Source organism: Stenella coeruleoalba (assembly GCF_951394435.1).
Source record: "Stenella coeruleoalba genome assembly, chromosome: 19".
NCBI classification, from domain to species: domain Eukaryota; kingdom Metazoa; phylum Chordata; class Mammalia; order Artiodactyla; family Delphinidae; genus Stenella; species Stenella coeruleoalba.
In genome coordinates this window covers 16,333,573-16,360,383 of record NC_137165.1, presented here as the reverse complement: position 1 = coordinate 16,360,383, position 26,811 = coordinate 16,333,573, and the positions used below count along the sequence as shown (strand labels likewise).

The 26,811-nt window shown below is 51.9% G+C and overlaps 3 protein-coding genes across 6 annotated transcripts; all 3 read right to left on the bottom strand.

The window, feature by feature from the left end:
- Positions 1 to 2,411: 2,411 nt before the first annotated feature.
- On the bottom strand, positions 2,412 to 9,003 carry UNC119 (unc-119 lipid binding chaperone). The gene is made up of 5 exons (XM_079904992.1): positions 8,287 to 9,003; positions 4,667 to 4,780; positions 4,051 to 4,153; positions 3,769 to 3,941; positions 2,412 to 3,503 (listed from the first exon to the last, which is right to left on the bottom strand). The coding sequence occupies exons 1-5, from the start codon at positions 8,507 to 8,509 to the stop codon at positions 3,391 to 3,393; spliced, it is 726 nt and encodes a 241-aa protein (XP_079761118.1). The 5' UTR covers positions 8,510 to 9,003; the 3' UTR covers positions 2,412 to 3,390.
- Positions 9,004 to 9,634: 631 nt separating this feature from the next.
- PIGS (phosphatidylinositol glycan anchor biosynthesis class S) lies at positions 9,635 to 21,169 on the bottom strand. Its single transcript, XM_079904677.1, has 12 exons — positions 21,085 to 21,169; positions 20,665 to 20,804; positions 20,469 to 20,580; positions 17,168 to 17,257; positions 16,656 to 16,747; positions 14,989 to 15,196; positions 14,564 to 14,706; positions 13,732 to 13,846; positions 12,691 to 12,836; positions 12,035 to 12,135; positions 11,035 to 11,245; positions 9,635 to 10,676 (listed from the first exon to the last, which is right to left on the bottom strand). The coding sequence occupies exons 1-12, from the start codon at positions 21,116 to 21,118 to the stop codon at positions 10,401 to 10,403; spliced, it is 1,668 nt and encodes a 555-aa protein (XP_079760803.1). The 5' UTR covers positions 21,119 to 21,169; the 3' UTR covers positions 9,635 to 10,400.
- Positions 21,170 to 22,879: 1,710 nt separating this feature from the next.
- Positions 22,880 to 26,650, bottom strand: ALDOC (aldolase, fructose-bisphosphate C). Of its 4 annotated transcripts, none has more exons than XM_079905859.1 (10): positions 26,394 to 26,475; positions 25,742 to 25,792; positions 25,187 to 25,308; positions 24,889 to 25,100; positions 24,721 to 24,775; positions 24,466 to 24,626; positions 24,261 to 24,344; positions 23,843 to 24,017; positions 23,503 to 23,702; positions 22,880 to 23,373 (listed from the first exon to the last, which is right to left on the bottom strand). In XM_079905859.1, exons 3-10 carry the CDS (start codon positions 25,296 to 25,298, stop codon positions 23,278 to 23,280), a joined length of 1,095 nt encoding a protein of 364 aa, XP_079761985.1. In that variant the 5' UTR covers positions 25,299 to 25,308; positions 25,742 to 25,792; positions 26,394 to 26,475; the 3' UTR covers positions 22,880 to 23,277. The 4 variants fall into 4 exon arrangements, with proteins under 4 accessions (XP_079761985.1, XP_079761983.1, XP_079761984.1 ...); XM_079905857.1 differs by lacking the exon at positions 25,742 to 25,792 and adding an exon at positions 25,636 to 25,721 and having other exon boundaries at positions 26,394 to 26,435; XM_079905858.1 differs by having other exon boundaries at positions 25,742 to 25,795; positions 26,394 to 26,434.
- Positions 26,651 to 26,811: the final 161 nt, after the last annotated feature.

Below are 26,811 nucleotides of genomic sequence, written 5' to 3'. Positions count from 1 at the left end.
TTAAAAAAAAAAAAAAAACACAAAACCTTATTGTCCACAGGCTTCAGTAGAGACAACATTGGGTCCATGACACACAAAAAAGTAGAGCACCCTTGCTTTAGTTGCCAGGTGGTGGGGAAATGGAGGGTGGCTCTCAGGGGAGGGGCCAGCCTAGGGAGGAAGGCACTAGGGGCTTGGGACAGCAGCTCTTCACCATCTGGAAGGGAAGCATCTCAATATTTTACAAAGGGTGTGGCAGTCCCCATATGCACCCTGGCTCCAGCCCAGGTGGGCACGTGTGGTGGGTCTCCCTGTAGAATTTGGGTTTTCCTGCTCAACCCAGGGGTGAGGTCCTCGTGACACCCCTAAGGAGTCAAAGCAAAAATATCTGGCTGACTTCAAAGAGACAGCATCTGAGGCCTCCAGATCAGCCTTCAAGGTCAACAGCTCGTCATCACCAGAGCCAGGACTAGCCCCACCTGGCCCTGTCTTCTTCCTCCTTCTACTGCCCAGGGATCCTCTGGGTTCCCAGGAAAAGTGCCAGGAACCAAATGCATCAAGTTGCACCATTAGCAGTAGGAACAGTGCCAGAGGCATGAAGACTTAAAAGGAGGCAGGGTGCCAAGGCTTCTCCCAGCCAGGCTCCTCCAGGCCCAGGGGACACAGACCTCTTCAGATGAGGGCCTCTTTGGTACATGCTCCAGGATGAGGACCTCAGAACAGGGACCTCCCTATCCATCTGAAGGTGGAAGTACAGCAGGCCCGATCCAGGACCCCAACCCGATTCGATTTAGCGGGTGCAGTGAGGACTGTTACCAGAGTGGTAGGGGAGGGTTTTCTTCCTGACACCTGTGTTGGCCTAAAAGTCCCTCTTGCTTGCTATACCTTCTCTGTATACTTGTAACCTCCAAAACAACACTTCCAACTCCAAACACTTGTATACCTGTACAGCCTCATCTGCAAACCAAAATCCCCTCCCATCCACGCCCCTTCCTCCCCTTTGTGACAGCTGACAGTTGCTGACCACTTACTTCTTGGTGAAATTCTTTCTTCCCTCAGTTTTAAAACAGCCTGCTCCCAAACAGGCTCCCGTCCTCACCTCTCCGGCTTTTCTTCCCGTCTCCATCACTGGTTCCTCTCCCTCTGCCCTGCTCTCAAATGCTCATTGGCCTTCCCTGGGGTTACACACGCTCATTCAGTGACCCTCCGTTGTGAGGGGTGGACGGTTAGCACTGAGTGTCCCATTAAGTGGAGCACATTTGGCATTCCGGTCCCCTGCTCACTGAACACCAGTAGAGACAGGTAGCCACCACCACACATGCTTGAAAATTTAGGACGACTTTGACAGGAAGAGATGAGGGAAGAGCATTCAGGCCCAGTGAACGGCATAAAGCAAAGGTTTGGAGGCAAGATTTATCAGCTGCATTCAACAAAGTGAATATTTACAACGTGAAAGACCTGTGGAGCCTTGTGGTTCAGGTGTTGGGGCTTCTGACAATGGTGGGCCACTGAGGAGGACTAAGCAGGAATGGCCCGGCCAGATTATCTCTGGCAGCTGAGTGAAGGGTGGATTGGAAAGAATGAAGCTAACAATAGCCAATAGATATTGAGTGCTAGGCCCAAGCCTGGGTGCTTTATATGTGTTAACTTAGACTGCCCACAATCAATTCTGAGGATTATACCCATTTTTCAGAAAATGCAGGCCCAGAGAGGTTAACTTGCACTGCCAACATTGCACAGCTATTAAGTGGCAGTGTCAGGATACAAATCTAGGCAGTCTGGCTCCAGAGTCCACATACTAGCATAGTAGTGGCAGAGGGGTGTTGAGGAGTGTAACTGTAGGAATTCGAGTGAGAGGTGAAGGAACTGGAGAGAAGTAGATGAAGTTGAGATTTTTAAGAGGTGAAATCTCCACGACTGGTGACTGATTGGATGGAGCTGGAAACAGGGAGGAGTTGAGACTGAATCCCTTGTTTGTGCCCTGAATGCTGGGGTGAATAAGATTCTTCCAAGAATCCTCCCTAGGACCCTCGAAGCAGGACGACTCTTGCTCCCCTGTATGCCCAGTTCATCTCATTCTAGGGACAGGTATTTGTTCCCTGTGTCTCTCTCATTTTAGAATCCCAGAGTTCAGCCCAGGTCCTGGCCTCCAGCAAGTGCTCCACAGAACCCAGTTGAATTCCAGCCCTTCTAGGCCCCTCAGGGTTAGATGAACTCAGCCCAGAGAGGGAGAGGGCAGACTAGCGCCACGTGTATCCAAATTGGCACTTGGAACAGTAAGCTGCAAACCCTGCAGTAAACTCTCCACCGATCTCAGTTCCTGAATTTCCTCCATTAAGACCTCCGCTGGGTCTGGGGTAGGACTGGGGGTGATGTTATATGCAGGGCAGCCAGGCCAGAGGGCCTCCCCAAGGCAGCTGAGGGCAAGATGGCTGCAGGCCTCAGCCTTCTCTCACTGATGAGGGCTAAAAGGACAACCTAATGGTCCTAGTGGCCTCTGGGGGTCAGGGAAGGTGGGGTAGAGGGCAAGGCCACCTCCCCAACACCTCCCCTCCCACCGCAGAGTCGGGGGCCCTTGTCCCAGCCTCTCTCTGTTCTTCAGGGCTGGCTACGACTTTTGGCCAAAGCTTCCCCTCTCAAGGCCTGGGTCTCCTTCCTTATCAAAGGAAAAACCCTTTCCAGCTGCAACACATACTAAGTCCTGACTCTAGATGCCGGGTGGGGGTCAGGCTGCAGTGGGTTAGGAGACAGGAGGGCCCTGGGACCACATCACGGCCCCCTCAGCCACCACCACACGCACATGCTGGCCCACAACCAGAGAACAGAAAAGGAGAAAGAGTTTATTGAAAACTATATACAGTTGGTCCAACCCCTACCCCAGGCTGCAATCTGGGCAGGTCCCTCCCACACCTCAGGCAGGATCTCAGCCCCTGATGGTAGAGGCCGGGGCTGTGGTCAGGGCCCAGACCCCCTTGGGAAGCTTGACTGCCAGACCCCACAAGGACCTTCCTCTGTGAATTTACAACTCTAAATGGCCTGTCAGTGGTGGGCAGGGGACAGGGAATGGGTCCCTGCCCCGACCTAGTCAAAGCCTGGATAGGGGAACACTATTCTGAAACTTGGGCCCAAGAGGCCCAGCTCGGCTGTCCGCAAGTCCTGGCTACTCCTCCCACGAGAGGTCTTCCTGGCTATGGAGGCAAACAGCCCCCACCACCCCACCCCACGTGCCAGGCCCCATGGGCTGCACAGACTTGGACGGGGGACGTCAGGCACCCGCCCTCCCAACACTGACTAAGGGTTCAGGGCTTCTGGAGCACTGCCCAGGCAGAAGACCTGGGGCTGGCAGGTGAGTGCTGGGGTGGTCACGGCTGCGGGCCCAGGACCCTCCTGGGGCAGGGGCTGGTTTGGGGGTCAGGGCGTCCCGCTGTAGGAATAGTCTGCTTTGTTGTGCATCACCAGCCGGTCATCCACGAAGTAGAAGCTGTCAGACTGTGTTTCATATGGGTGACGAATCATCTCGTTGACTGCAAGAGAGACCCAGCCAGTTGGGGCAAAGGTCAGAAGCCTGAGCCAGGCCACTGCAGGGGCTTCAGGACTAGGGGACGCGGACAAGCTGAACAAAGAGTTCCCCCAGCCTCTTTGAGCCTCAGTTTCCCTACAGATGACACACGAATGGTGGCCGGACACAAGAGACCCAGGGAGGGGAGAAAGGGGCTCAGACCCACACTCCCCACAACTTGGTCTCTCTGAGTCCCCCTGCATCCCTCCCACAGGGCCCTGCCCACGCACTCAGCTCCTCAGAGAGAGGGGGGAAATCATAGATGTGCTCGCAGGTGTTCTTGCTGCTGGGGATGCAGAAGCCAAAGTGGAAGTCAAAGCTTTTGAGCAGCTGGTTGCGGAAGTAGTGCCTCTCAATCATGCGGAAGTTGTTGACAGGCTTGTCTCCCACTGTGAACTCCACGCTGAGTGAGAAGGGGGCGGGGCTGAGCTGGGACTCAAGAAGGGCTCCCTACCACCCTCACCCGCACCTCAGCCCCCACCCCTAGCCCTCACCCCGGCCCAGTGACTCACGTGGCTCCCACCTGCCTCAGGCGGAGGAAGGCAGGCGTGAACTGGTAGCGGACAAAGCGCCCAGCATTGGGGTCCAGGTCCCGTGGGTTGATGGGCAACCGCTCTGTAATGCATCCCAGCTGGGGCTCAGTGGGTTTCAGGCTGGGGCCCATGCCCACCCGGGCTTTCACCCCAGGGCCCTCATCTGTCTGAATTTTTCAAAACTCCTCAGGAGATCCTGATGTATATGAGGGTTCAGACCACTGGCTGAATGCTTCTAATTGCTTCCAACTGGTCAGCGGGTCACCAATTTCAACTGAGATTCCCTGAGCCGCAAGAGACAAAAAGACCTGGGGCCTCTGGGACTGCAGTTCCCAAGGGGGCCTGCAGGGGGCAGGCTGGCAGGGACTGAAGAGGCAGGATTGTCTTCCCAAGATGTCTAACCCCAGGAGCACAGGGAAGGAAAAGAAGAGGCCCAGCCCCAGGCAGAGGCCCCCCTGCCTGGTGTCTCCTGAGAAGGCCTGGGTGCAAATCCCAGCTCTGGTCTGACTCCTCTGTAGCCTGAGGAGTCCCTGGGCAGCCCATTTCACAGCCCTCGCCCACCTCCCTCTGTCGATGGCCCACCCAACCCACTCACCTGAGGCTGGGGGCTTCTTGATTTCAAAGAGAACAGTGCCTGAATCCATGTCCCGAATCTTGAACCTGACGAAGTCAATCTTGTAGATATTCTCCTCAGGGGAGCACAGGTAGTCTAGGGGAGACAGGCAGCTGAGCAAGGAAGGAGCCTGCCCAGAAGCCCCTGCTGCCAACTCAGCTTTAGTGGAACCCTGAACTAGCTACCACCTTCCCTGCTCCTAAGGTCACTGCCTTGCAGAAAGAGAGAAGTGAGCCCCCACCCTGGGGGAGCCCCCATAGTGTGCGGGAGACATAGCTCTGCCATTGGGATCTAATGAGAGACAAATCGTTCCATCCTGGTAGCCTCTGGGGTCAGGGAGGGGCAGGGTGGAGGACAAGGTCAGCTTGCCAACACTTTGCCGCCCACCCAGGGGTTGAGGGCCCTTATTCCAGCCTCTGCTTTGCCAGGACTGGCTCGGTGACGGTTAACCAAATGAGTCTCTAATCTGATGGGGCGCCCTTCCCCCGCCACCATGAGAGGGAAGATAGAGCCCTGCTTTTAGTAACCTCACTCTAACAGGGGTGACACAGCTCTACCTCGGGAGAGGATGCCCCCGCCCCCACCCCATAGCCACCCCTGGCACACATCTAGGTGTGTCAAACAAGGACTTTCTCTGACCTGGGTAGTGCTGGGGCAAGCGATCAACCCTTTCCCTATCCCTCCTCAGCCCCCACCCCGGCCCCTCCTCTCCCCATAAGAGGCTTACACCAACCCAGCTCCCTTAAGCAGCTTAGCCAAAGCTCTGCTGACTCAAGCCCAGAGCCTGGAATATTGGGGGGAAGGGAGCCACCTTTGCTCCCATCCCTGTTGATCTTCAAGCAGGAGGAGATCTTAGCAAACAGAGGGAACCCCCTCAAAGGTCATCCATCCAGCCTTGATGCTGAGCCACCCCCAGAGAGAAGAGTACAGGCAAGGCCAGTAAGAGGGTGTGGCAGGTGCCTCGGGGGTGTGCATGGGGTAAGGGAAGTCCTCGAGCCCAGAAGAGGAACGAGGAATAGTGGTGGGCCCTGCTTGAGGAAGCTTAGAAATAGCAGGGCCTGATCCAACCCTCACCGCTCATGCAGCAGCAACTGCAAGCACTCAAGGAGGCCCTGGCAGCAAATAGGAAGGAACAGAGAGGTGCAGTGGGGGCTCTGGTGCTGTCAGCCTGCATAGCATCACATCCTCCACGTAGAGGCCCGGAAATCACCCTCCAGGTCCCTAGACCACCTCTTATTCCTCTGGGGCAGGAAGAGGAAGTGAATGTAAAGTCATTCTCTCTCCCTCAAGCCTGGGGCAGCCCCCTCCAGGAAGCCCTCCTGGTAGCCACCTGGCACCTTGCGGTCCAGCAGGGACTACATAGGGCTTGTGGAGGGGCCTGAGCCCTGGCCTGCCCATCACAGCCCATGGTGGTGAGAGGAGAGGAGGAGGAATGGAAGTAGGCAACTCCTACCTCACGCTGTACACACCTTATTTCCACAGAAAGTAAGCACTAATCCAAAGATGTAGAAGGAGGGTGCGGGGCCTAAGGAGAGGATGTGGCAGAACTGGGAACAGCATCCTAGTTGCCCAACTCCCAGCTCCGCATAAAGTCCTCCTTCTTCCCCCATTCTCTAACTTCTGGAGCCTCTCCTCTCATTTGAGAACAACTTGCAGTATGACCTCAGTCTATTCTGCCGCAAACTCAACCTATCGACTCCTCTGTCCTTAGAGGAAGTGAGGAACAGGAGAGGCCCATGGCTCAGGACACCACCTCCACTCCCTCCCTCTGCTAGAGAAGGATGAGGCCTGGGACCGAGGGTCAGGCCAGATAAGGGGCAGACTGGCCGAGGGCTCAGAACACAACTGCTCCCTTCCCCTCAGCCACAAATAGCTCCCTAAGCTGGATTCAGGGCTGAGTAATCCAGGAACAAAAAACCTCAGACCTGTGCGATTAAGGTCAGAAGAGATCAGGCAGGGGTGTCAGTGAGGAGAGTCCTGGAGGCCTGTTCTCAACTTTTACAAAAGAAAGGGCTCCTGTGAAGACTCTTCCTCTGCTCATCTACAGCAGATGCCGCATCTCTAAGGGCTATAAATTTCCTCCAAATTCAGAGACACACGGTTGTACATGGGTTGGAAGCCCCCATAGTTGCAAAATAACTTCTAAAGTTACCTAGGACCTGGACAAGTTAGACACCCTATAAGTAAGTTCTGCCCCAGAGCTAACTTGAATCCTAAATGCTGCTGTTGCCAATTACAGCCCAATTGGCACCAACATCGGACTGGCCCGGGCCCCCTCCCTCTACCAGTGCCTGCTTGGGTAAGGCAGCTCAGCGCTCTGGGGGCCTAGCCAAGAATGGTTGCTGCCTGGCTCAGAGAGACGGGAGATGCTGGTCCCCCGAGGACGCAGACGCACAGGCCTAGACCTGCCACCATGGTCTCCTCCACAGCTCTGTTTGGAAGCCCTGGGCTCTGCTGCTCCTGCAGCTCCAGAGCTCAGCTCCACCCCAGCATCTGCCCCCTACCCCCACAGGGGAGCCCCAAGAGTTGCTCTCTCAGAGGGAGCTGTGGCAGGGTTACTAATCAATGAGGCCAAGGCAGTAGGCCACTCCAAACGCCTTCTGTTCTTTGAGGCTCAGCCACTGCCTCTGCCATGAGACTTTCCAGTCCTTGTTCCCTGCCTATGGTGACCCCCTCCCCTGCCCTGAATGCCCAGTTGTCTGCCTCTAGGCAGCAGCCATGAGCAGTCCTGTGGGGCCCTCAGTACTATTGATAAAAGAGCCCTATTTACAGGGCATGCACAGCATGCCAGGCATGGTGCAAAATCAGAGGATTTATTTTCACAATAGCTCTGCAAGGTAGGTATCATTATCCCTGTTTTACAGATGAATATGCTCAGAGAGGTGAAGTTATTAGCCCAAGGTCACACAGTCAATAACATGGCAAAGTTGGAACTTCAACTTAGGCAGTCCAGCTCAGAAACTCAACCACAGTGGAGACCTGGCCTCCCAAAACAGGACAGGCCCTAGTCCAGGCTAAGGGTGGGCATTAACCCACTCCCTTGAGAGCGCCCAGAGCCAACCCACTGAAGCTTCCTCCTCAGGTCCTTTCCTGGGGAGGGGGATGGCCCCAGACTTCCTGGGGTGTCCAGGGTGAAGGCATTAATGGTCGGGGAGAACTGAGGGTTTTGATACCACCCTAGTAACTCAGCCTCCACCTAGCCTCCAGGGTGGAGGAGACTGAGGGTAGACTGCACTCAGCCCCCTTCCTCATTATTGCAGAGAAAATCTTCAAAGGGCTCTGACGACTCTGTGGGGAAGGGGTCACAGTTGCAGGTGTTGCTCCACTTCCACCTGGGAAAGGGGGATGGACTCCTCAAAAAGGAAGGAGTGGGGTGGAAATAAATCTCTAAAGGGACAAGAGGGACGCAGAGAGAGATCAAGGGAAGGGGGAACATGAGATCTCAGGCCTGGAGTCAGACGTGGAGGGGGACTCTGGTGGGGGAGGGGAGGCGGGGGGAGGGCGGGAAAGGGGGCGGGGGCCCGGGCTCCGCGCGCCTCGAGGGCCCCCTCTCGTGCTCTCCCGCTCCCGCCCGCGGGTGGCGCTCCCTCGCGGGTGCTCACCGCCCGTGATCCGCTGCAGCCCCAGCACGTCCTCCGGCCCGATCTGCTGCTTCCTCTGCAGCGGCCCCGGCCTGGGCCCCGGGCCTGCCTCCGGCTCCGACTCGGACCCGGATTCGGATTCCGCCTGCAGCTCCGTCTTGGTCTCCACGCTCCGGCCCGAGGCCCCTGGAGCGGGCTCCACCCCCGTCCCGGCCCCGCCGCCGCCGCCCTTCTTCACCTTCATGGCCTCCCGGGGCCGCAGCCAGCTTGCTGCCGCGGCGGCTGCCTGCGCCAGCTGGAGCCGAGGGAAGGGGGAGCGTCCGCAGCCCCGCCCCCGGCCGGGCAGGGGCCCCAGGTGCCGCCCCGCCCCCAGGGTGGGCCCGGTACTGGCCCCGCCCACCTCCCGCCCACCTGGGCTACTCACCCGGGGCAGGGAGGCGGCCCGCCCTGGGCTTCTTTCATTTTCTCGATAGGGATTTTAAGGGGTTTTGGCTACCTTTTCCTTCTTACTCGCTGTGCTCTAGCCACTCCGCCTCTCCCTCTGCCCGCAAGCAAGTTCCCACCTCAGGGTCTTTGCCTGGGATGCTCTTCCCCCAGATGGCCTCCTCTTGTCCTTCTGGTCTCAGCTCAAATGTCATCTGCTCAGAGACCCTCTCAAACACCCCCAGGCACTATCTGATCAGCCTGTTTTTTCTTTCTAATGCATTATCTGAAATTAGTTTCATTTGCTCACTGCCTCCGCCTCCTAAAGGACCAGTTCAGTGAAAGTGGAGATCCTGTCTTTGTTCTCTATAATACCCAGCACCTAGCACAGTGCCCCGTGCAGCCTGTGCTCAATACCGTTGACCCTTGAACAACATGGGTTTGAAGTGCGTGGGTCCACCTATTCGTGGATTTTTTTCGTAGAAAATACTACAGTACTACACGATGGGTTGGCTGAATCTCTGGATATGGAACTGCAGATCAACAGAGCCAAATATAAATTATACTCTGAGTTTTGAATGCACAGAGGGTGGGCACCCCACCCCCGATGTTGTTCAAGGGTCAACTGTATGTTCTTTTTTTGAATTTATGAATCAGTTAGTATCTGAGGGCTTACACTGGTACAAGCTATTCTCTCCCAGACCCCCTGCTAGACAACCCAGGACATATCGAAGGACAATAGCCTACAATGTCCAGCCACCACAGGGCCCTCCAGGACATCGAGGCAAGAAGGGCACGTGGCCAGGTGGAAGCAAAATGGACCAGTGAGCCCAGGAGGACAGACACCAGGAAACCATTACTTACACACGAATGAAGAATGAAAGGTATGCTCATACTTCATATCATTCCAATTCACATTCAACCAATGTTTCTTGAGAGCCCAGAATATACCAGATACTATCACATGCTCATCACATTTAATCCTCACAACCACCTTGTAGGGGAGGTATCATTAGTACTATTTTAACAAATGAAAAACTGAGGCTCAGAGAGGATTAAGTGGCTTGTTCAAAGCTCCCCAGATGATAAGTACAGAAGCAAGGGTTTGAATTCAGGCATGTTTAATCCCAAGTCCGGAACTTTCCCCGCTCACCACACTGCCTCTATGAAAGGGTGAAGGGAACCTCTGCCACACCCAGCATCAGGCTGCACACAACAGGTACAGCCAGCCAGGAGGGAGGGGAGTCAAGGAGAAGGTCCCAGAGGTGACAGGTGCTTGGCCCCTTCTATGAGAGCAGTGCTAGGGCTCTCCCTGAGGGGTTAGAGAGAAGCGTGGAGGGAAGGGACCTAGAATCCAACCCAGGGCTTTCCCCTAATGCTCCCTCTCAGTGCAAGAGGACTGTGAGGAACAGGGCAGAAGCACAAGCTGCCCCTGCTCCAGAGGGAGACAGAAAAGGGCCTTCAAGTTCAGGCCGGGTAAGGAGGCCCAGATGATGTGTCTTTTGAGGATAGGGGGGTGGGGGGTGGGGGGATGAAGAGTGGGAGGGACCTGAGTCAGAAGAACGGGAAGGAGTGTTATACTTTGACTGCTGGAGTAGCAACAGAGCAGGCTGGAGACAAGTCATTTGTGGCAGGCCCCATTATGTGCCTCTCAATCTAACACCTCCCCTCCTGGCTGGAAAGGAAGGCTTCCTACTGTGATGCTGCCCTGCTCAGTCTATCTTCTCAGGCTTTTTCCAGGACTTGCGAGTCTCCAGGAAGATCTTGAACAGGGACAAGAGGATGGGCACAGCCATAGGCAGGAAGAGTGGGATGTAGATGGCAAACTTCTGGTCATCAGGGAAATAGAGGAGGTGGAGGAGCGAGGGATCAAAAAAGGCACGCTCTGAGGATGTCACAGCTTCCTGGCTGGCAACGAAGGCAGAAGCCAGGTGCCCAGAGGCCAACTCCTCCGCTGACTTCTGGACTGCAGCTACAGCCCTGTACACCTAGGAAGGGGGCAGGGAGTTACCAAAACGTCCTAGGCATCGGTTGGTTGGGAGGGTGGGAGAGGGCCTCACTGTGTCTTCCGTCTACCAGGCAGGTTGCCTGGAGTTTGCCCAGGATATATGGAGGCCGGTAGAAAAGGGCTAGGGGGTATCTTCTTAGTGCCTGCTTAACACCTCACACCCGCACTTAGACTCCTTACTAGGGAGCTGGCACTGACCTCTAGAGGAAGCCTGGGCACTCAAGGATGGCATGCCCACACATCCTCTGGACCTCAAACGGCTCTCTGGTTTCACCACACCCTGGGCCCTGCTGGCCACTCCAGTCCTAGGCCACAGAATCCATCCCCTGCCTGCTTACCTCAGATGCCACATCGTCCTTGATGACAATGTTGCTGATCTTGCCCAGAAGCTGGGCCAGGGAAGTGAGAGTGGTGGTAGCTGTGGCCAGGTTCTCCACTGACCGAGCCCAGAGCAGCCGGTCCAGCTCCCAGCTCATTATCCCTTCACTCTTAGGCCCTGAAAACAGGCATTTTGGAGGCAACTGGGGCTGAGCAATCCCGAACAGTAGCCTGTAGGAACAGCAAAGAAGGTCAAAGGGGCAGAAGGTGGTCGAGAAGATGGTTAGGATTCCTAGAATAACTATTAGGATTTTCGATCTCACCCAGAACCACAGGGGTTGTAGGAAGTGCCTTAGCGTCTTAGGGGGTGAGCAGCAACACTAAGTAACACAGAGCCCCAAGCCCCACTTTAACTAGTGGTTTTTCACTTTTACCTGTTTCTATATTGTTTCTATATTATAAGATCTTGTGTGAAAAAAGGTTCCATGGCTAAAATATTTCTAATTAACACCAACTAGTTTAATCCCCTCACCCTGTCTACCCTCTCTTTGGACAAACGGGGCCCCTGAGCCTTAGTTAAGGGATGATCCAGGACCACCTCTGACAAGGCATGCGTGCTGTGCCTCTCTATCCCTGCACCATGGCAGACATTGCTAATCAATCAGAATCCTCTTTCCTGATGAGCCCAGACACAACCTTAGAATACTCAACACAGGGCATCAGGAAGCCACTATCAATAGATCCCTTCGCACAAGAATTAACAGCTATTTTCTTAAGCATCCCTAATCACAGCCTATGGACCTGACATTCATGAGCCTATTTTTCCTAAAACGCTTTTTGTCAACAACTAGTCTTTCTTAAGAGAAGGATGAAGTGATCCTTGGAAACCTTTCTTGGTTTCCTTGGGGCTCCAGGCACAGCCAAGGTGTCCCTGCCAAGTGAGGGTTTACTGCACTCAGCCCAGGAGACTGTGGTCAGTCTCAGTGGCCTCGCCCCCAAGTGGATCCCCCAGGACCTCACCGCAACTGAGCCAGGAACACCTCCATCACCCGCACCATGTCCACCTTGACTCTCACCGGCAGCTCCGAGCCATTGTAGGCTTTGGGGTCCACATTGTATACCTGCAGGGGGAAATAAGGGTGCCTCAACATCACGCCAGGACCATGCACAGCTCTGCCCTAGACACTCTGGAGGCCATGAGAGGAAAGGAAGACATACTCTGTGCTCTTTAAAAATTACAAACCTAATATTTTTGGAATACCTGCTATTAGGAGCTTTATATAAATTATCTCCTCTACTCCCTCAAAAATCTTGTTAAAGAAATATTTTTAATTCCATTTTAAAGTTCCTACCCATGAGAAACTCCAATCTAACAGGGGAGACAACATTCCCAACCTTGTTAAGACTCCCACAAACAGGGCCAAGATCTAAGTTATACACAGAATAGTCCTAAGTCAGTGCAAACTGCAAGTGCAAAAGGGTCCTACTATAAACACTGATGGAAATAAGAAGCAGTGGGGCTGGTGGGGGGCGGTGGGGGGCACGAGCTCACAGCACCTCACCACCACCCCCCAACCCAGGCTGGGCCACAGAGGACACCAGAGGAACAACAGAAGAACAGTCTCAACGAACACCCCTGACGTTTGGGCTCTGGGGTCTCCGTGGTGTGACCATACCATAATGCCACCCCAGCGGGGGCTGTGGAAGGCGTTGGTGGCCACTGGAGCGCCATCCTTGTCCTGAATGTACAGGGGGGAGTGGGCAAGCTCAGGAACATAGAGTAGAAAGTTGAGCACCGGGTAAAGGGAGGCAGCGCTGGATCCTGTGGCACAAAGAGAAGGGGAGTCAGCACACCAAACACGCTGGGTCTAGATCTTAGGTCTAGGTCAGCCTCTAACTTGCTGGTCACTCACTCTGGGCCTCATTTTCCCCAACTGATAATCACTAGGATATCCTCCAGGCCTGGGTTTCTGTGCTAAACAACCTCAGCATTCTCCCGAGATGTGCCACATACATGAAGTGCAGTCCTCAGCCTCAAACTGCCCCCAAATCGCCTCTCCTCCAACAGCCTCCCACCTTTTTCGGCAGTGCCATAAAGCAGTCCCTTGGACCTTGTAGCAAAGAAGGGAGGGAAGGAGGGAAGCAGGGAGGGAGGAGGAATTCGCCAAGGCCTCATGTGCTGCCCCACCCATACCCCTTGGTCCACACTGGCCTAACCCTGGTGCCTAAAATTCCACAACTAGTGATATACTCCCTTTGGTTTGCCTCTATTACAGTTCTACTGTACTGTACTACCTACTCTTCTGAGGTACCAGCGCCAAAGTGAAAAACTGGAACCCCAGCTTCAAGGTTCCTCAGCCTCAATCAGCAGAACTGTCGACTCAAATTCTGCCTTCCTGTACTTCTGCTGCTGTCTTTCCTACACGTGTGGCCATATTTTTCCTGGATGGCTTGCAGGGAGGGAGACGCAGCCTATCCATTTGTTTATAAAAAGTGTTGGGAATGTTTAATCAATGCTTTTGGATGTGACAGTGTGGAGATGGAGATGTCAACAGACTATCGTGAAAAAGGAGCCTAAATGCCCAGCACCTCCTCAACGCCCTTGGACCAACCCAACCTGGGAGCCATCGCTATATATAACCCGCCTCCCACCCCAGGCTGAGCCTTCAGGGTCCTTCCCCGGCCTGGCAGAAAGACCCTCATGGTCAGGAACTCACCCAGCCGGGACTCCACTGGGTTGATGACATGGGGGAGGCTGTGTGCGGCCAAATAATAGCTGGAGGAAGCTGGGTCAAAGCGGGGGTTTACCCCCAACACTGCGTAGTAAAGGATCTGTAGAGCAAAGAGGGAGCACGCTATTTGTCTACTGAGCTATATTCCAATTTGTCCCCCCAAAAGATTTGAGGTGCCTTAAAAAGATAACCATTAGGCAGGGCAAAATATAAGAGACAAAAATCAAGGCCGAGAGAAAGCAGGAGTAGGGAAAAAAATAACAAAGCCAAGGGTAAAGTTAACACACTAAATCCAGGTTTTGAACACCACGTTATTTTACCAGGCTTTCTCACAGCCTAAACAAAGAATAGCATAATTCAGTGTCCACAAGATCAAATCAAATCAGTTATTCAGAAGTAATTTCTCCCACTACCAAGACCTGATAAAAATTTCTCCCACCTTTTCCCTAAAAGGACACTGTGTAATTCAGAAGACTACATTCATCACATCTTTGTTGTTACTACATTAACATATCTCAGGAAGTTTTTTTGTTTGTTTTTTAATAAATTTTTAGGATGGCACAACTGGTGAATACAGTTCCAGAGGGAGCCATAAGGAAGTTACTTTTTTAACAAGCATTGACAAAACTCCCCAAGCTGGACACCAAGGAGGAAAAGTAGACCCCAGAACCATATACATACACAGGAATTTCCTGGCAAATCAGCAAGCTCAAAGAGCTGGAAGAACAGACTACACTTGTAAATGCCAAATATGGAGGGACTTGGGAAAGGATGGTGCAGCGGGGAAAAGGGCTCCTCAACTTGCTCCCAGTCTCACCTGAGAGTCCACAGAGAAGTTGCCCACAGCTCTGAGGGCATTCAGGAAGGGCTGCACGTAGCGCCGGACAGCCCCCTCGATGTCCCAGTGGACGTCATGGGACTTGGGGTCAGGGTTGAGTAAACTGAAGGTGATTTCATAGCCTATAAAAACAGGAGTCAGGGAAGCCAGAGGCATCTGTGGATCAAAGGCAGCCTGTACCCCTGGCTGAGTTGAACTTGGTTCTCCTCTGAAATGGGGCTGGTTGCCATCATGGACGCAAAGGGAGGATAAAACTGGGATGAGGAACACCGAGTGCTTTAAGAAAAAGATGAAACCACAGAAGAAAGGAGTGAAGCGTTTGCATGCAGATTCCCCTCCTGCCCCACCGTCTCCACATAATTCATTTCCCTCTCCCTTCCCGTGGCACAGCCCGGTCACCCTACCCAAGCTGGACTTGAGAGGCCGCCTCTTATCAGAGCTCCACTTGTCCTCTGGGAGGTGGTCAGCCAAGGCTGCAGCAAGCACGTCCTCAGTCAAAGACATGGCCTGGGCTACTTGGATTACACGGTGGCCAATGATGTTAAAGGCCTCCCGGTGCATTATCCCCCGCACAACTGCCATCCTCTTGGGCCCAATGTAGCTCATCATGTCCTATGAGGGGCAAGCAAGGGACAGAATGCCCACGGCTCAGGGAAGAAAGCAGAAGAGCACTCTGGCTCCTGTCTTTGAGAATCTGGCCTTTTGCCACCAACCAACAGGACTGCACCTCTCTCTAGACTCATTGGGAACTATTATGTCAACATTTCTGAGCTATGGGTATATATGAGTGTTTTCATTCATTTCAGTTCCCTTCTCCTTCCCAGATGACATAGGTGCAGGCAACAGCTATATCTTCATGGGCTGGAAACTAAGAGACGGCATGCTGAGCAAGAATAAACAAACAACTGGAAAGTTTGATATAAGTAAATGGCAAATGGCAAAGAGGCAAGTACAAGAATTTTCACATCAGCATTATTTGTAATAGGATAAAACTGGAGACAATCCAAATGCCTGTCAGCAACAGAATGGATAAACTGTGATATGTTTATACAATGAAACATTAGACAGAATTTTAAATGAATGCATTAGATTCAACTAGACATATTTTCATAGATGATTCAAACATAAAGGTCAAGCAAAATGAAAACTAGAGAAGAACATGCGCTTCATTTATATAAAGTTCAAAAATATATAAAATTAAACATATTGTTTATAGAGATATATGTGATAAAACTTGAAAGAAAAATATGAAAATGATACATACAAACTATGGTCACCTTTGGCTGCAAGGGAGTGGGATATAATCATGGAGATGCACAGGGCTGTATTATAGTTTGCAAGCTAGGGGTGGGTACATGGATGTTTATTAAAATTTTCCTTCATCTTTTTGTAATAATTAACATTTCATTATAAATTAAAAAATAAAATGGTAGCTGGTACAGCTCCCACCAAACCTTTTGCTCAGAAACTGAAAAGGTCAATGTATTGCTCATATTATCATCACAGCCCATTCAAACCAGCTTCTTTAACCCTATTGATTTTTTTTCCACTTTAAATTGGAACTTTAGGACTTCCCTGATAGTGCAGTGGTTAAGAATCCGCCTGCCAATGCAGGGGACATGGGTTCGAGCCCGGGTCCGGGAAGATCCCACATGCCACAGAGCAACTAAGCCTGTGTGCCACAACTACTGAGCCTGCACTCTAGAGTCCGTGCTCCGCAACAAGAGAAGCCACTGCAATGAGAAGCCCGCGCACCTCAACGAAGAGTAGCCCCCGCTCACTGCAACTAGAGAAAGCCCACGTGCAGCAAAGAAGACCCAATGCGGCCCAAATAAATAAATAAATAAATTTATTTTTTTTAAAAATGGAACTTTAACCACATACAAGCCTTGGATTTAGAAAGACCCAGAGTCAATGAAAACAATCCCTATTTGCATTCTTTTTAAAAAATACTTGAGGAGAGTTTTCTGTAGCAAATGGAAGGAATGGGCAGCAATACTGCAAGAAGGAGACTTAGGAGAGGACACGCTGAAGGGAGAAGGCATGTCCGCAGCCTCTCTGCTCACCCTACCTGAGGGAGAAGTGAGGAGTGTTCAGAGATCACGTACACTGTCAGGGAGCCCTCTGCTTGCTCCGATGGCTCAGCAAACATGGTTTCTGCCTCTGGGGACAAGAACAGGTGGTGTACCAGGAGCGCAAACACCATTCCCTCTCCCTCTGGCTCCCACACGGTGCCTAACCCATCACTCCACCTCCCGCTCACACCCAGCTGACACTGTGGCCAGGTCTGGCCCTGGGTGGCCCAGGCTGAGACACAAGGTATCTCATTCCCAGCCTTCCCAGAGAGATTTTGGAGTTAAGACAAGTTATGGAGGGAGTCCCCTGGTGGCCTAGTGGTTAGGATTCCGGGCTTTCACTGCCGTGGCCCAGGTTCAGTCCCTGGTCAGGGAACTGAGATCCTTGTAGGACACACAGCACAGGCCCAAAAAAAAAAAAAAAAAAGGACAAGATATGGAAACTACACACTTAGAGATCAGAAGGAAAAAGAGGGCTTCCTGTTTAAATGATCACCCCTCCTAGTACCTTGTATACTGCCCAATGACAGGGCTTCCTCCTCATGACCCAAAGCCCTCCGATAGGCCTTCTGGAAACGGCATTTGATTTTCAATTTGTCTTAGAGAGAGAAAGAAGCATGATGAGAAGAGCAAATGTCAGACTCTGCCCACCCTTCCAGCCCTAATGCTGTCCAGTGTCCGAGGAGAGCAAGATGATTGTTTGCAGAGAAATACCAAGAAGCAACAGCCAATTCTAATGATTTCTGCATGGATGATATAAATACATGACACTCCACCTCTTCCACCTGCCCAGCTCTTGCCTCTCGCTGTGCACCTTCAACCTGAAGTACCCTCCCCACAGGGAAATCTATTACAATATTCATTACATTAGTAGGTAAAAGGAGGAAAACCATATGATCGCTTCAATAGATGTCTCAAAATAAACTCAGTGAACATTCTTGATAAAAATAAGATGCACACTTAATGACAAAACACTATAGTTCCATTAAAATTAGCACGAAAACAAGGATGCCTGCTATCTCCCCTATTATTCAGCACTGTTCTTCCTGAAGTTCCTGACCAATGCAATAAGTGAAAAAAGAGAAACATGAATATTTGAAAGAAAGAGACAAAATGGCCACTTTTTGAAGTAGTATAATTATTTTCAAAGGGAATCAAAGAGAACCAACTAAAAAACTATTATAAGAAAATGCAAGAATGGGTAGCTTTCTAATAAATACCAGCAATATCTAATTAAAAAAGCAATATTTTTAAAAATCCCAATTGCAGTAACAATAAAGAATATAAAAATATCCAGGAATACATGTACAAAACTGTAAGAAAAAAAAAAACCAAGACTTTACTCAATGACATAAAAGAAGATCTGAATAAAATGGAAACACATACAAGGCTCCTAGATGGAAAAACTAAATATTCTCAGAATATCAATTCTCTCCAAGTTAATCTAAACATGTAAGGCAATCCCAAAGGGATTTTTTTCGCCACCTGGAACTTGACAAGCTGAACCTAAAATTTATTGGGAAAGTTCTTCTTTACAGAATTCCAGAAGAATGCAGAAGAAATGGCAGAATTTAAAAATTGCCATTTTGCAACCTAATGAAATGGATTCCAGTATCAACAGATGCTAAAATCATCAGGTGAAAGGTTGACCGAGAACTAAAATACAGAAGTCAAGCTGACAATATCTGAACTAAATAATCATCTTTGCATCACCCAAAGTGAAACAACCAGGCCACTACATGATATAACACGATAGGAAGTACAACACACCAACTGTGAAGTATTCTTGCCTAAAAAACTGAACATGGGTAGTGTATATATGTCCATGCCACTCTGTCACTTCACCCCAGCTTACCCTTCCCCCTCCCCATGTCCTCAAGTCCATTCTCTACGTCGGCGTCTTTATTCCTGTCCTGCCCCTAGGTTCTTCAGAACCACTTTTTTTTTTTTTAGATTCCATATATATGTGCTGGCATCCAGTAGTTGTTTTTCTCCTTCTGACTTACGTCACTCTGTATGACAGACTCTAGGTCCATCCACCTCACTACAAATAACTCAATTTCGCTTCTTTTTATGGCTGAGTAATATTCCATTGTATATATGTGCCTATATACAGTACCAAACGTAAAATAGATAGCTAGTGGGAAGCAGCTGCATAGCACAGGGAGATCAGTTCAGTGCTTTCTGACCACCTAGAGGGGTGAGATAGGGAGGGTGGGAGGGAGATGCAAGAGGGAGGGGATATGGGGATATATGTATACATATAGCTGATTCACTTTGTTATACAGCAGAAACTAACACAACATTGTAAAGCAATTATACTCCAATAAAGATGTTAAAAAAAAAAAAAAAAAACTGAACCTAGGGACTTCCCTGGCAGTCCAGTGGTTGGGACTCTGTGCTTCCACTGCAGGGGGCACGGGTTCAATCCCTGGTCGGGGAACTAAGATCCTGCATGCCACAAAGTGCGGCCAAAAAATAAATTTAGGACTTCCCTGGTGGCACAGTGCTTAAGAATCCGCCTGCCAATGCAGGGGACACGGGTTCGAGCCCTGGTCCGGGAGGATCCCACATGCTGCAGAGCAACTAAGCCCGTGCGCCACAACCACTGAACCTGCACTCTAGAGCCCTCGAGCCACAACTACTGAGCCAACGCACTGCAACTACTGAGCCCGCGTGCTGCAGCTACTGAAGCCTGTGTACCTAGAACCCATGCTCCGCAAAAAGAGAAGGCACTGCAATGAGAAGCCCTTGCACCACAACAAAGAGTAGCCCCCGCTCTCTGCAACTAGAGAAAGACCACGAGCAGCAATGATGACCCAACTCAGCCAAATTATAAATTAAATAAATAAATAAATTTTAAAAAATTAAAAAACTGATTTTAAGTAAACCTCTAGATCTAACTACCAGTTTATAAGAAATATGGATACTAGAGAAATAAATTAAATGAAACCAAGAGGAAGAAATCTGCCAAATCCAGAATGTGAGATGTTCTATCAAACAAATGACCTGGTTTCTCCAACAAATCAATGAAAACAAGTATATTGGGATGGGGTAGGGAGAGCTGGTATATAATAAAAGAGACAAGAGACTTAAAATGGGGATCATAATGTTAGGATTAAATGAGGCAACACGTGTAAAGTGTTTCACCGAGTTTCTGGCATATAATGAACAACTAATATTAGCTATCATTATTACTAACTAGTGTTATCCTTCCCTCTCCTCCTTATTTAACTTGAATTCCTACATATCCTTTAAAAATCTGGCTTAAAAATTACAGCTCTCAAAACCTTCTCTACCTTTCTTTCCTCCAGACAGTTATAGTCTCTTTCTTAAGTACAATCTCTGTTTCTTATATACTTATATACTTCTGAGATTTCTTTGTCTCTCTCCCCTACCTATGAATTTCTTGAAACCAATATCAATTTCTTATTCATCCCCAAATTCCTGATACCTACGTGCCTAACACTCCGTAAAGTATTTAATGTTAAACTGAATAAGGTCTGTATGTAAGTCCAAATTGATTCCAAACCCTGTGTTCATTCCACTACATCCCACATCCTCCCCTAACCCGTAATGAGCATCACCTACTTCTGATCAGGTAGCACAACTGTTTTATGAATAAAACTGCCCCTTTAATGGTGAATACTGAATTTAAAGCTGCTTTTTTTCTTAGCAAACACACTGTTCATTCAAAGTGGCCTTTCAATAAGTTTGTAATCACCTTTACGGGATACCCATGCTCCGCCTATCCAACCTATCTGCGGACTGAACTCAGACCAGAAAGGCAGCCCTGATCAGGAACTCACACTTCAGAGGGATCTCTCTCTCATGCACAACGGTGAAGGGCAGCTTTTCCTGGTCGTCCAATGGTACTGATTCCTGGGTAAACACGACAGTGACCGGCACCATGAGCCGGAGCTGCGGGAAGAAGCATCAGGGCCATCAGTGAGTCTCCATCTTGCCGGTGGGCTGTCCCGTGGTCCTCCACCACCGAGGTCTTACCTGCAGGGAATTCAGCCCACTGATCTGGGAGTAAGGCAATGGGGCCCGGTAGGTCTCCGTGGTCTTCCACCAGAGCGGCAGCCCCAGCACGATGACCACCGCGGCAAAGAAGAGAGCGGCGCGCTTGCCTCGAACCACCTCTGGGGACACGGGGGGATCCACTGAGGCGCCGCCAGAGGTGGGCTCGGGTGCCGGCCCCACCCCCGACGCGGAGGAGCCCCGGCAAGCTGTACTCAGAACCTCTCAGCCCGCACTCGAAGGGATTCCCCGGCGAGGGGCCCGGACCCTAGTCTGAAGGGATGCTGTCTGAGACGAACCCCGAACCCCCATCCGCGGGACCTCTGGCACAACACAGTCCCCACCCCCGCATTCCTTCCTCGCAATCCGCGAGCCGCAGCCCCCTCCCGAATGCCGCCGCACCTAGGTCTGTAGCTGCGGCCCCCGGGGCCGCCATACTCGCCTCCAACCACTCTTGCTGCCGAGGGGAGGAGCTGCGTAGGCCTCCCCCAATCGGAAACCCGCAAGGAGTGGGCGCGCCCACGGCAGCGATCACGACCAATCACGAGCGGCACTCCAGACGAAAACCGACGAAGGGTGGGCGGGGTGCGCAGAGAGCTTCTCCCAGAGCTTGAAAGGACGCTGACCCGGCGATTGAGGAGCTGTGCGGGTTTCGGTTTTGCTGGAAGACACCCTGCGCTTCCTTGTGGAACCCACTCCTAGCCCAGGGAATAAGAGTGCAAACTCTGCAGTTGTTAAATACTAGCCGGGAGACCACGGGAAGCTGTAAGTCTCAGTGTTCTCATATGAAAAATGGAGATTCTTGACTAAAATGAGGTCATTCATGGAAAGAGCACACGGAAAGTCGCTTATCACGATCATTGTTTATCATCCCTATTATAGAGCTCTTTCGGAGGAGCAAGCTATAGTACGTTTTTAGGATATTTAGCTCATTTAATATTTTTAAAATTAATTTGAATTCATTTGCAACTTGTTAAAGTCTGAATACCTCACTTAAAATTCTTGAAAATTCATGAGCACAGAATTCTGGATGATCCTGATCACTTGGGTTCAAATCCCAGCTTCACCACTTTACCTGAGTGAGCTTGAGAAGTTAATTAACCTCTCTGTGCTTGTTTCCTCATATTAAAATAGGGATAGCAGGGAATTCCCTGGCGGTCCAATGGTTAGGACTCTGCAGGCAGCGTGGGTTCGATTCGGGGAACTAAGATCCCGCATGCCCCGTGACGTGGCCAAGAAAGATAAAATTGTTTTAATAAATAAATAGGGATAGCAATAGTATCTACTTTATGTACAATTGTTGTAGTAAATGAGTTAACAACTGTAAAGTGACTAGAATAGGGCCTGGCAGGAGACTGCTATGTAAGTTTGAGCTATTTTTATTAATACAAGATCAGGCCACAATCGGCCTACACTCCCATATTGCAATAATTAGCTGGGCTAATTGGTTGTGCACTTCACACAGAGCATGGCCTCCCCAGTTCACACAGAACACACAGCAGGTTCTCTCATCTTTTCATCTGCTCAGATAGACCCAGGTGCTCCACCTACAGCCCCACGTCCAAGCTAAGTGGTCAAAGTTCATTATGAGACTTCACCAGGTCTGCTCTTGCCCAGACCCTTAAATTGGCTCCCTCTGTGCCCCTATGTATCCCAACTGGGCGTGAGCAACAGCTCTCGGCAACCTGCTAGATAACCTGCTGTGTCGGGCATCGCTGAGCCCTGGGGATTTTCCCTGTTGGGCAACCCAGGTGCTCCTTCTGCAGTGGCTCCCCCTGGTGAAATGTGTCAAGCCTCATTAGGGCTTAACACAGCTGAGAGGTGAGAGACTCCTCCCATCGCCTCTTATCCCAGTTTGGGGCCATGTGCAAAAGCTGCGTTCAGAAGTAGCTTGAGTCCTGCCTCACTCCATCCTTCTGCACCTGCTGCCAAGTGCCTCTGAAGTGGCAGTTCCCGAAAGACTCACAGCCCTCCACACTGCCACGCTCCAGCCTCGGACATCAACAGCAAGAGGCTGAGCTGAGAATGGTGACTGGGTGTGCCCCTCCCCACCCAAACTTAAAGCCCAGTAAAACTCAAAACCCACCCTCTCCACCTCCACAGTCGGAGAGGGCTCAGAGACAGTAGTCAGCAGAGATCAGAAACTGGGAGGTGGGAATTGGATGTGTAAAGAAGACAGACAAAGTAGCATGCTTTGCTACCATTTATTTGCTATGTGGTATGTACCCAAAGCATGAGTCAGCTCTGGTGCCCTACCCTCTGATCCCAGGAGAGAGGGCGGGCAAGGAGAGCCCAAGGAGAAGCAACCCCATCATGGGGAAATTGTGGGGGCTGGCAGAGGCACGGGGGAGACCCAGGCATCCTGCTCTGACTTCTAGCAAGTTCTCCTGCCCTCAGTCATGAGGGGCTCCCTATCCTCCCATCCAATGGTCCCAGGTGCAACAATCGGAGAGGGGAGGGGAGGAGAAAAAAGGAAGATGACTCAGTGCTGGGTGGAGGCATCTCCACTCTTCATGGCTACTTGGCCCTGGCCGTAACTACAGGCAAAATTGGGTGCAGGTGGCCGGGCCGAGGGCTGTGGTATGGAGTGGGTACTCAGTAGGCGTGGTTGGCAACGTAGAGGGATTGTGCTGCCGCTCCACCATCTTCTCCGCTGCCTTCATACTTGCCCTGGGCCGCAAGGCCATTCACCTGCAAAAGGAAGGGGGTAAGTAGGCTGACCCAGTCCACAGGTGCTGAACCTTCCCAGACTACAGCCTTTGGGTGCTGACCCTGCCTGGCTACACACTACCTCCCCACCCACCACCTCTAGCTCCCAACCTCGGCCCGCTTGATGAACTCCTCAGTGGCGGCTCCAGCATTATCCCGTTGCCCTCGCCAGGTGTTGAGTGCAGAGGCCTGCAGGGCACGCCCATAGGAGAAGGTGAGGGCCCAGGGCCGGGGAAGGGGGCATTGGTTGATAGCATTGAGGTTGAGAGATGCCTCCTCTTCACTCTGACCCCCAGACAGAAAGGTCACTCCTAGGGTGGAGAAGAGAAGACAAACTGATTGATCACTCCTTATTTTTCCAGGGTAAGGAACCCCTGGAGGCCACAAGAACGGGGGAAGAACGTGAGAATGGGTCTTAGGGAAAGGAACAGGTTTGGAAGCGGGGTGGTACCTGGGACAGCTGGGGGCACAGTGCGACGCAGGGCAGTGACAGTTGCCATGGCGATCTCCTCTGGGCTATACTTAATGGGACAGGCATGGCCAGGGGTCACCATGTTGGGCTTGAGCAGGGTCCCCTCCAGGTACACGTGATGGTCACTCAGGGCCTTGTACACCGCAGCCAGGACCTGGGGATCAGAGGAGGTTTACTAAGGTTCTGGGCCCCTGCCACTCACTACATTATGTTCCCTGTCTAGGGCTGGGTGGGCATGACTGTGAGGGTGGGTATAGGTCAGACTCACAGGTACATTCTGGGATCAAGTAAAAGAGTGCTTGAGGAAGGTGCCTGCACCTGAGCCAGGGACTGTGGGGAACAGGCTCCCTGTCAGGCTTTCTCTGTGGTATATGTCTGTGCCCAGGTGTGGACTCACCTTCTCTGTAACATACTGGCAACGTTTGAGGTCATGGTCTCCATCAGGCAGGATCTCAGGTTCCACAATAGGCACAATCCCATTCTGCAGGTAAGAGCAGAGTATCTTGGGATGGGCAGTAGGTAAGATGGAAGAAAGCCATGTAACCCTCTCACCCCCAGGCACAGAGCACCCATCTGACCCCCTGTCACACACACAGGCACACCTGCTGGCAGATGCTGGCATAGCGGGCCAGCACGTTGGCATTCTCCAGAATGGCAAGTGCTGAGGGCGTGCGTTCACTGATTTTCAGCACGCAGCGCCACTTGGCGAAGTCAGCGCCATCCTTCTTGTACTGGGCACAGCGTTCCGAGAGACCATCCAGCCCTGCAGGCATAGTGCCGGCCTCATTACTCTGCTCCTCTTTGCCAGCAGCAACCACCCAACAACCCTGTGGTCTTGAAGCCCACCCCTCCTGTACCTTGAGTGGTGGTTTCTCCATCAGTCCCGGCTAGAGGCACTACACCCTTGTCAACCTGAAGGGGAAACACAGGCACAGAACTGAACCCAGGCAGGATTCCGCTTGCCACCCCTCACACCCACACACCTATTTCCACGCTCAGCCCCCATCCAGGGCCAGTGGCTGCACCTTGATGCCCACGACAATGCCCTTATCCTGGATGGTACGGACGAAGAGGACACCATTATCATCTTTCTGGTAGAGTGTCTCATGGAAGAATATGACACCTCCGATGCACTTCTTCACACGGTCATCGGCACTGAACAGCACCTGACGGTACAACCGGCGGTTCTCCTCTGTGTTCTCCACCCCAATTTGGCTCAGCCGCTTGGCCATGCTGCCTGGGGGCAAACGAAGTAGCGTGGGAAGGTCATCCCCAGGGCTCCCTGGATACTTCTTCCCCACCTGACCACAGGCCCCCACCTACCTACAGACTCATCTGCGGCCAGAATGCCTTTGCCTGGGGCCACAATCCGGAGGGCAATGTCGGACAACTCCTTTTTCTGCTCAGCAGAAAGGGCTGGGTACGAGTGGGGCATGGTGACAGTTCTGTGGAATGGAGACAAGGTATAAAAGCTGGACCCCACCCACTACCTCCTCTGCTTCCTCTCCTGTCCATATGGAGAGGAATGGCCTTTTCCTTCCACCCCAACAAGGAGGGCCTGGGAACAGGGCAGCAGCAGTCCTTGGCATGGGTCCTGGGCATTAAAATGGCACCAATCCCTCTGACAGCCAGCAGGCTCAGGGCCCCAATTCCCACATCTCCTTTTGTCCCTGTTGGGCACCCTTCCCAGCCCCAGGGTGGGGGTGGGGAGGTGAGCAGCCCCAAAGCTGTAGGTCTTCTTATGAAACTACTGCCCAAATAAAGATGCCAACCCTTTTTTCACTGAATTTGGCCCCTTCTTCAGGTGGGCGTAAGCACTGGCCTTTCCACCTTCCCTCTTCTCATCCTCAGCAGGGCCCTGAGGGAAAATGCACTTACTTCAGAGGCTTCAGAATGAGGCAAAATTACCCATCACCCCTCTTCCCTCAGCTTCTGGAGGAAAAGAGTGGGGGTAGGGAGGAGGAGTGGCACAAAACACGGCCACAGGCTTCCATAACCTCTCCTCCATTCCCTGAACCTAACTGCCTAGGCAGTCAGGAGAATGGGAGCAGAGGATCAGGGTTGAAAGGAATGAGGAGAGAGCCTGAGAGGAGAGAGAGGGAGACATGCAGGAGCAGCAGGGAGGAGACTTGTGGGGAGATGATGGGGAGACAGGTTAACTAGTCAGGTGGAAGGACCTAGACCGGGGGGACCATGAAGGGAGGAGAACTGGAGAGGGAACTCAGCCTAGGAGAGGCAGCAGGCTGAGATTAAAATGGTCTGGGTGAGAGAGGCTAACCCCAAGGAAAAATCCAGTAGGCAGCGGATTTAGGATTGGAAAAGCTGCATAAGAGCTTAAGAGGAAGGAGTGGTGTGGGAGAAGCTGAGCAGTGGTGTGGGGTTTCCAGTGGACAGAAAGGAGAGAGAATGTAAGGAGAGAGCTGAGAAGGCACATCCAGGGGCCCCAGGAGCAGGGTAAGGAAGGCAGAAAGAAGAGTCAGGGAGAGGAAGCGGAGATGCTGAGCAACTCCCGCTTCGTCCCGGGCCTCACCTGTGCGCGGCGAGTTAGCTGCGGCAGCCACAGGAGCAGCTCGGGTTCAGGTCCGCAGCAGCTGTGGCTCCAAGCCCGGCTCCTGTAAATGAGGCTGTGGCGACTGCAGAGCTACGTGACTCCCCCGGAGGGCGGGGCCAGCACCTCCCCGCCCTGGCCACGCCCTCTCCCAGGACTGGAGTCAGCGGCGAGGCCACGCCCACAGAGGCGGGGCGACGAGGTGGAGTGACTACTCTGCTGGGATCTCCGAGGTGGTTGCGCACTGTCCCCCTCCCACCTTGCGGGCCAGCCACCAAGGCCCCATGGGCAGGAAATGGCCTCGCCTCATTTCTGCCACAATTGCCTTTACCATGTGCAGAGCACTGTGATGGCTGTTGGGGACGAAGCCTGGTCTGGTGAAGGAGGGTCACCTAAACAA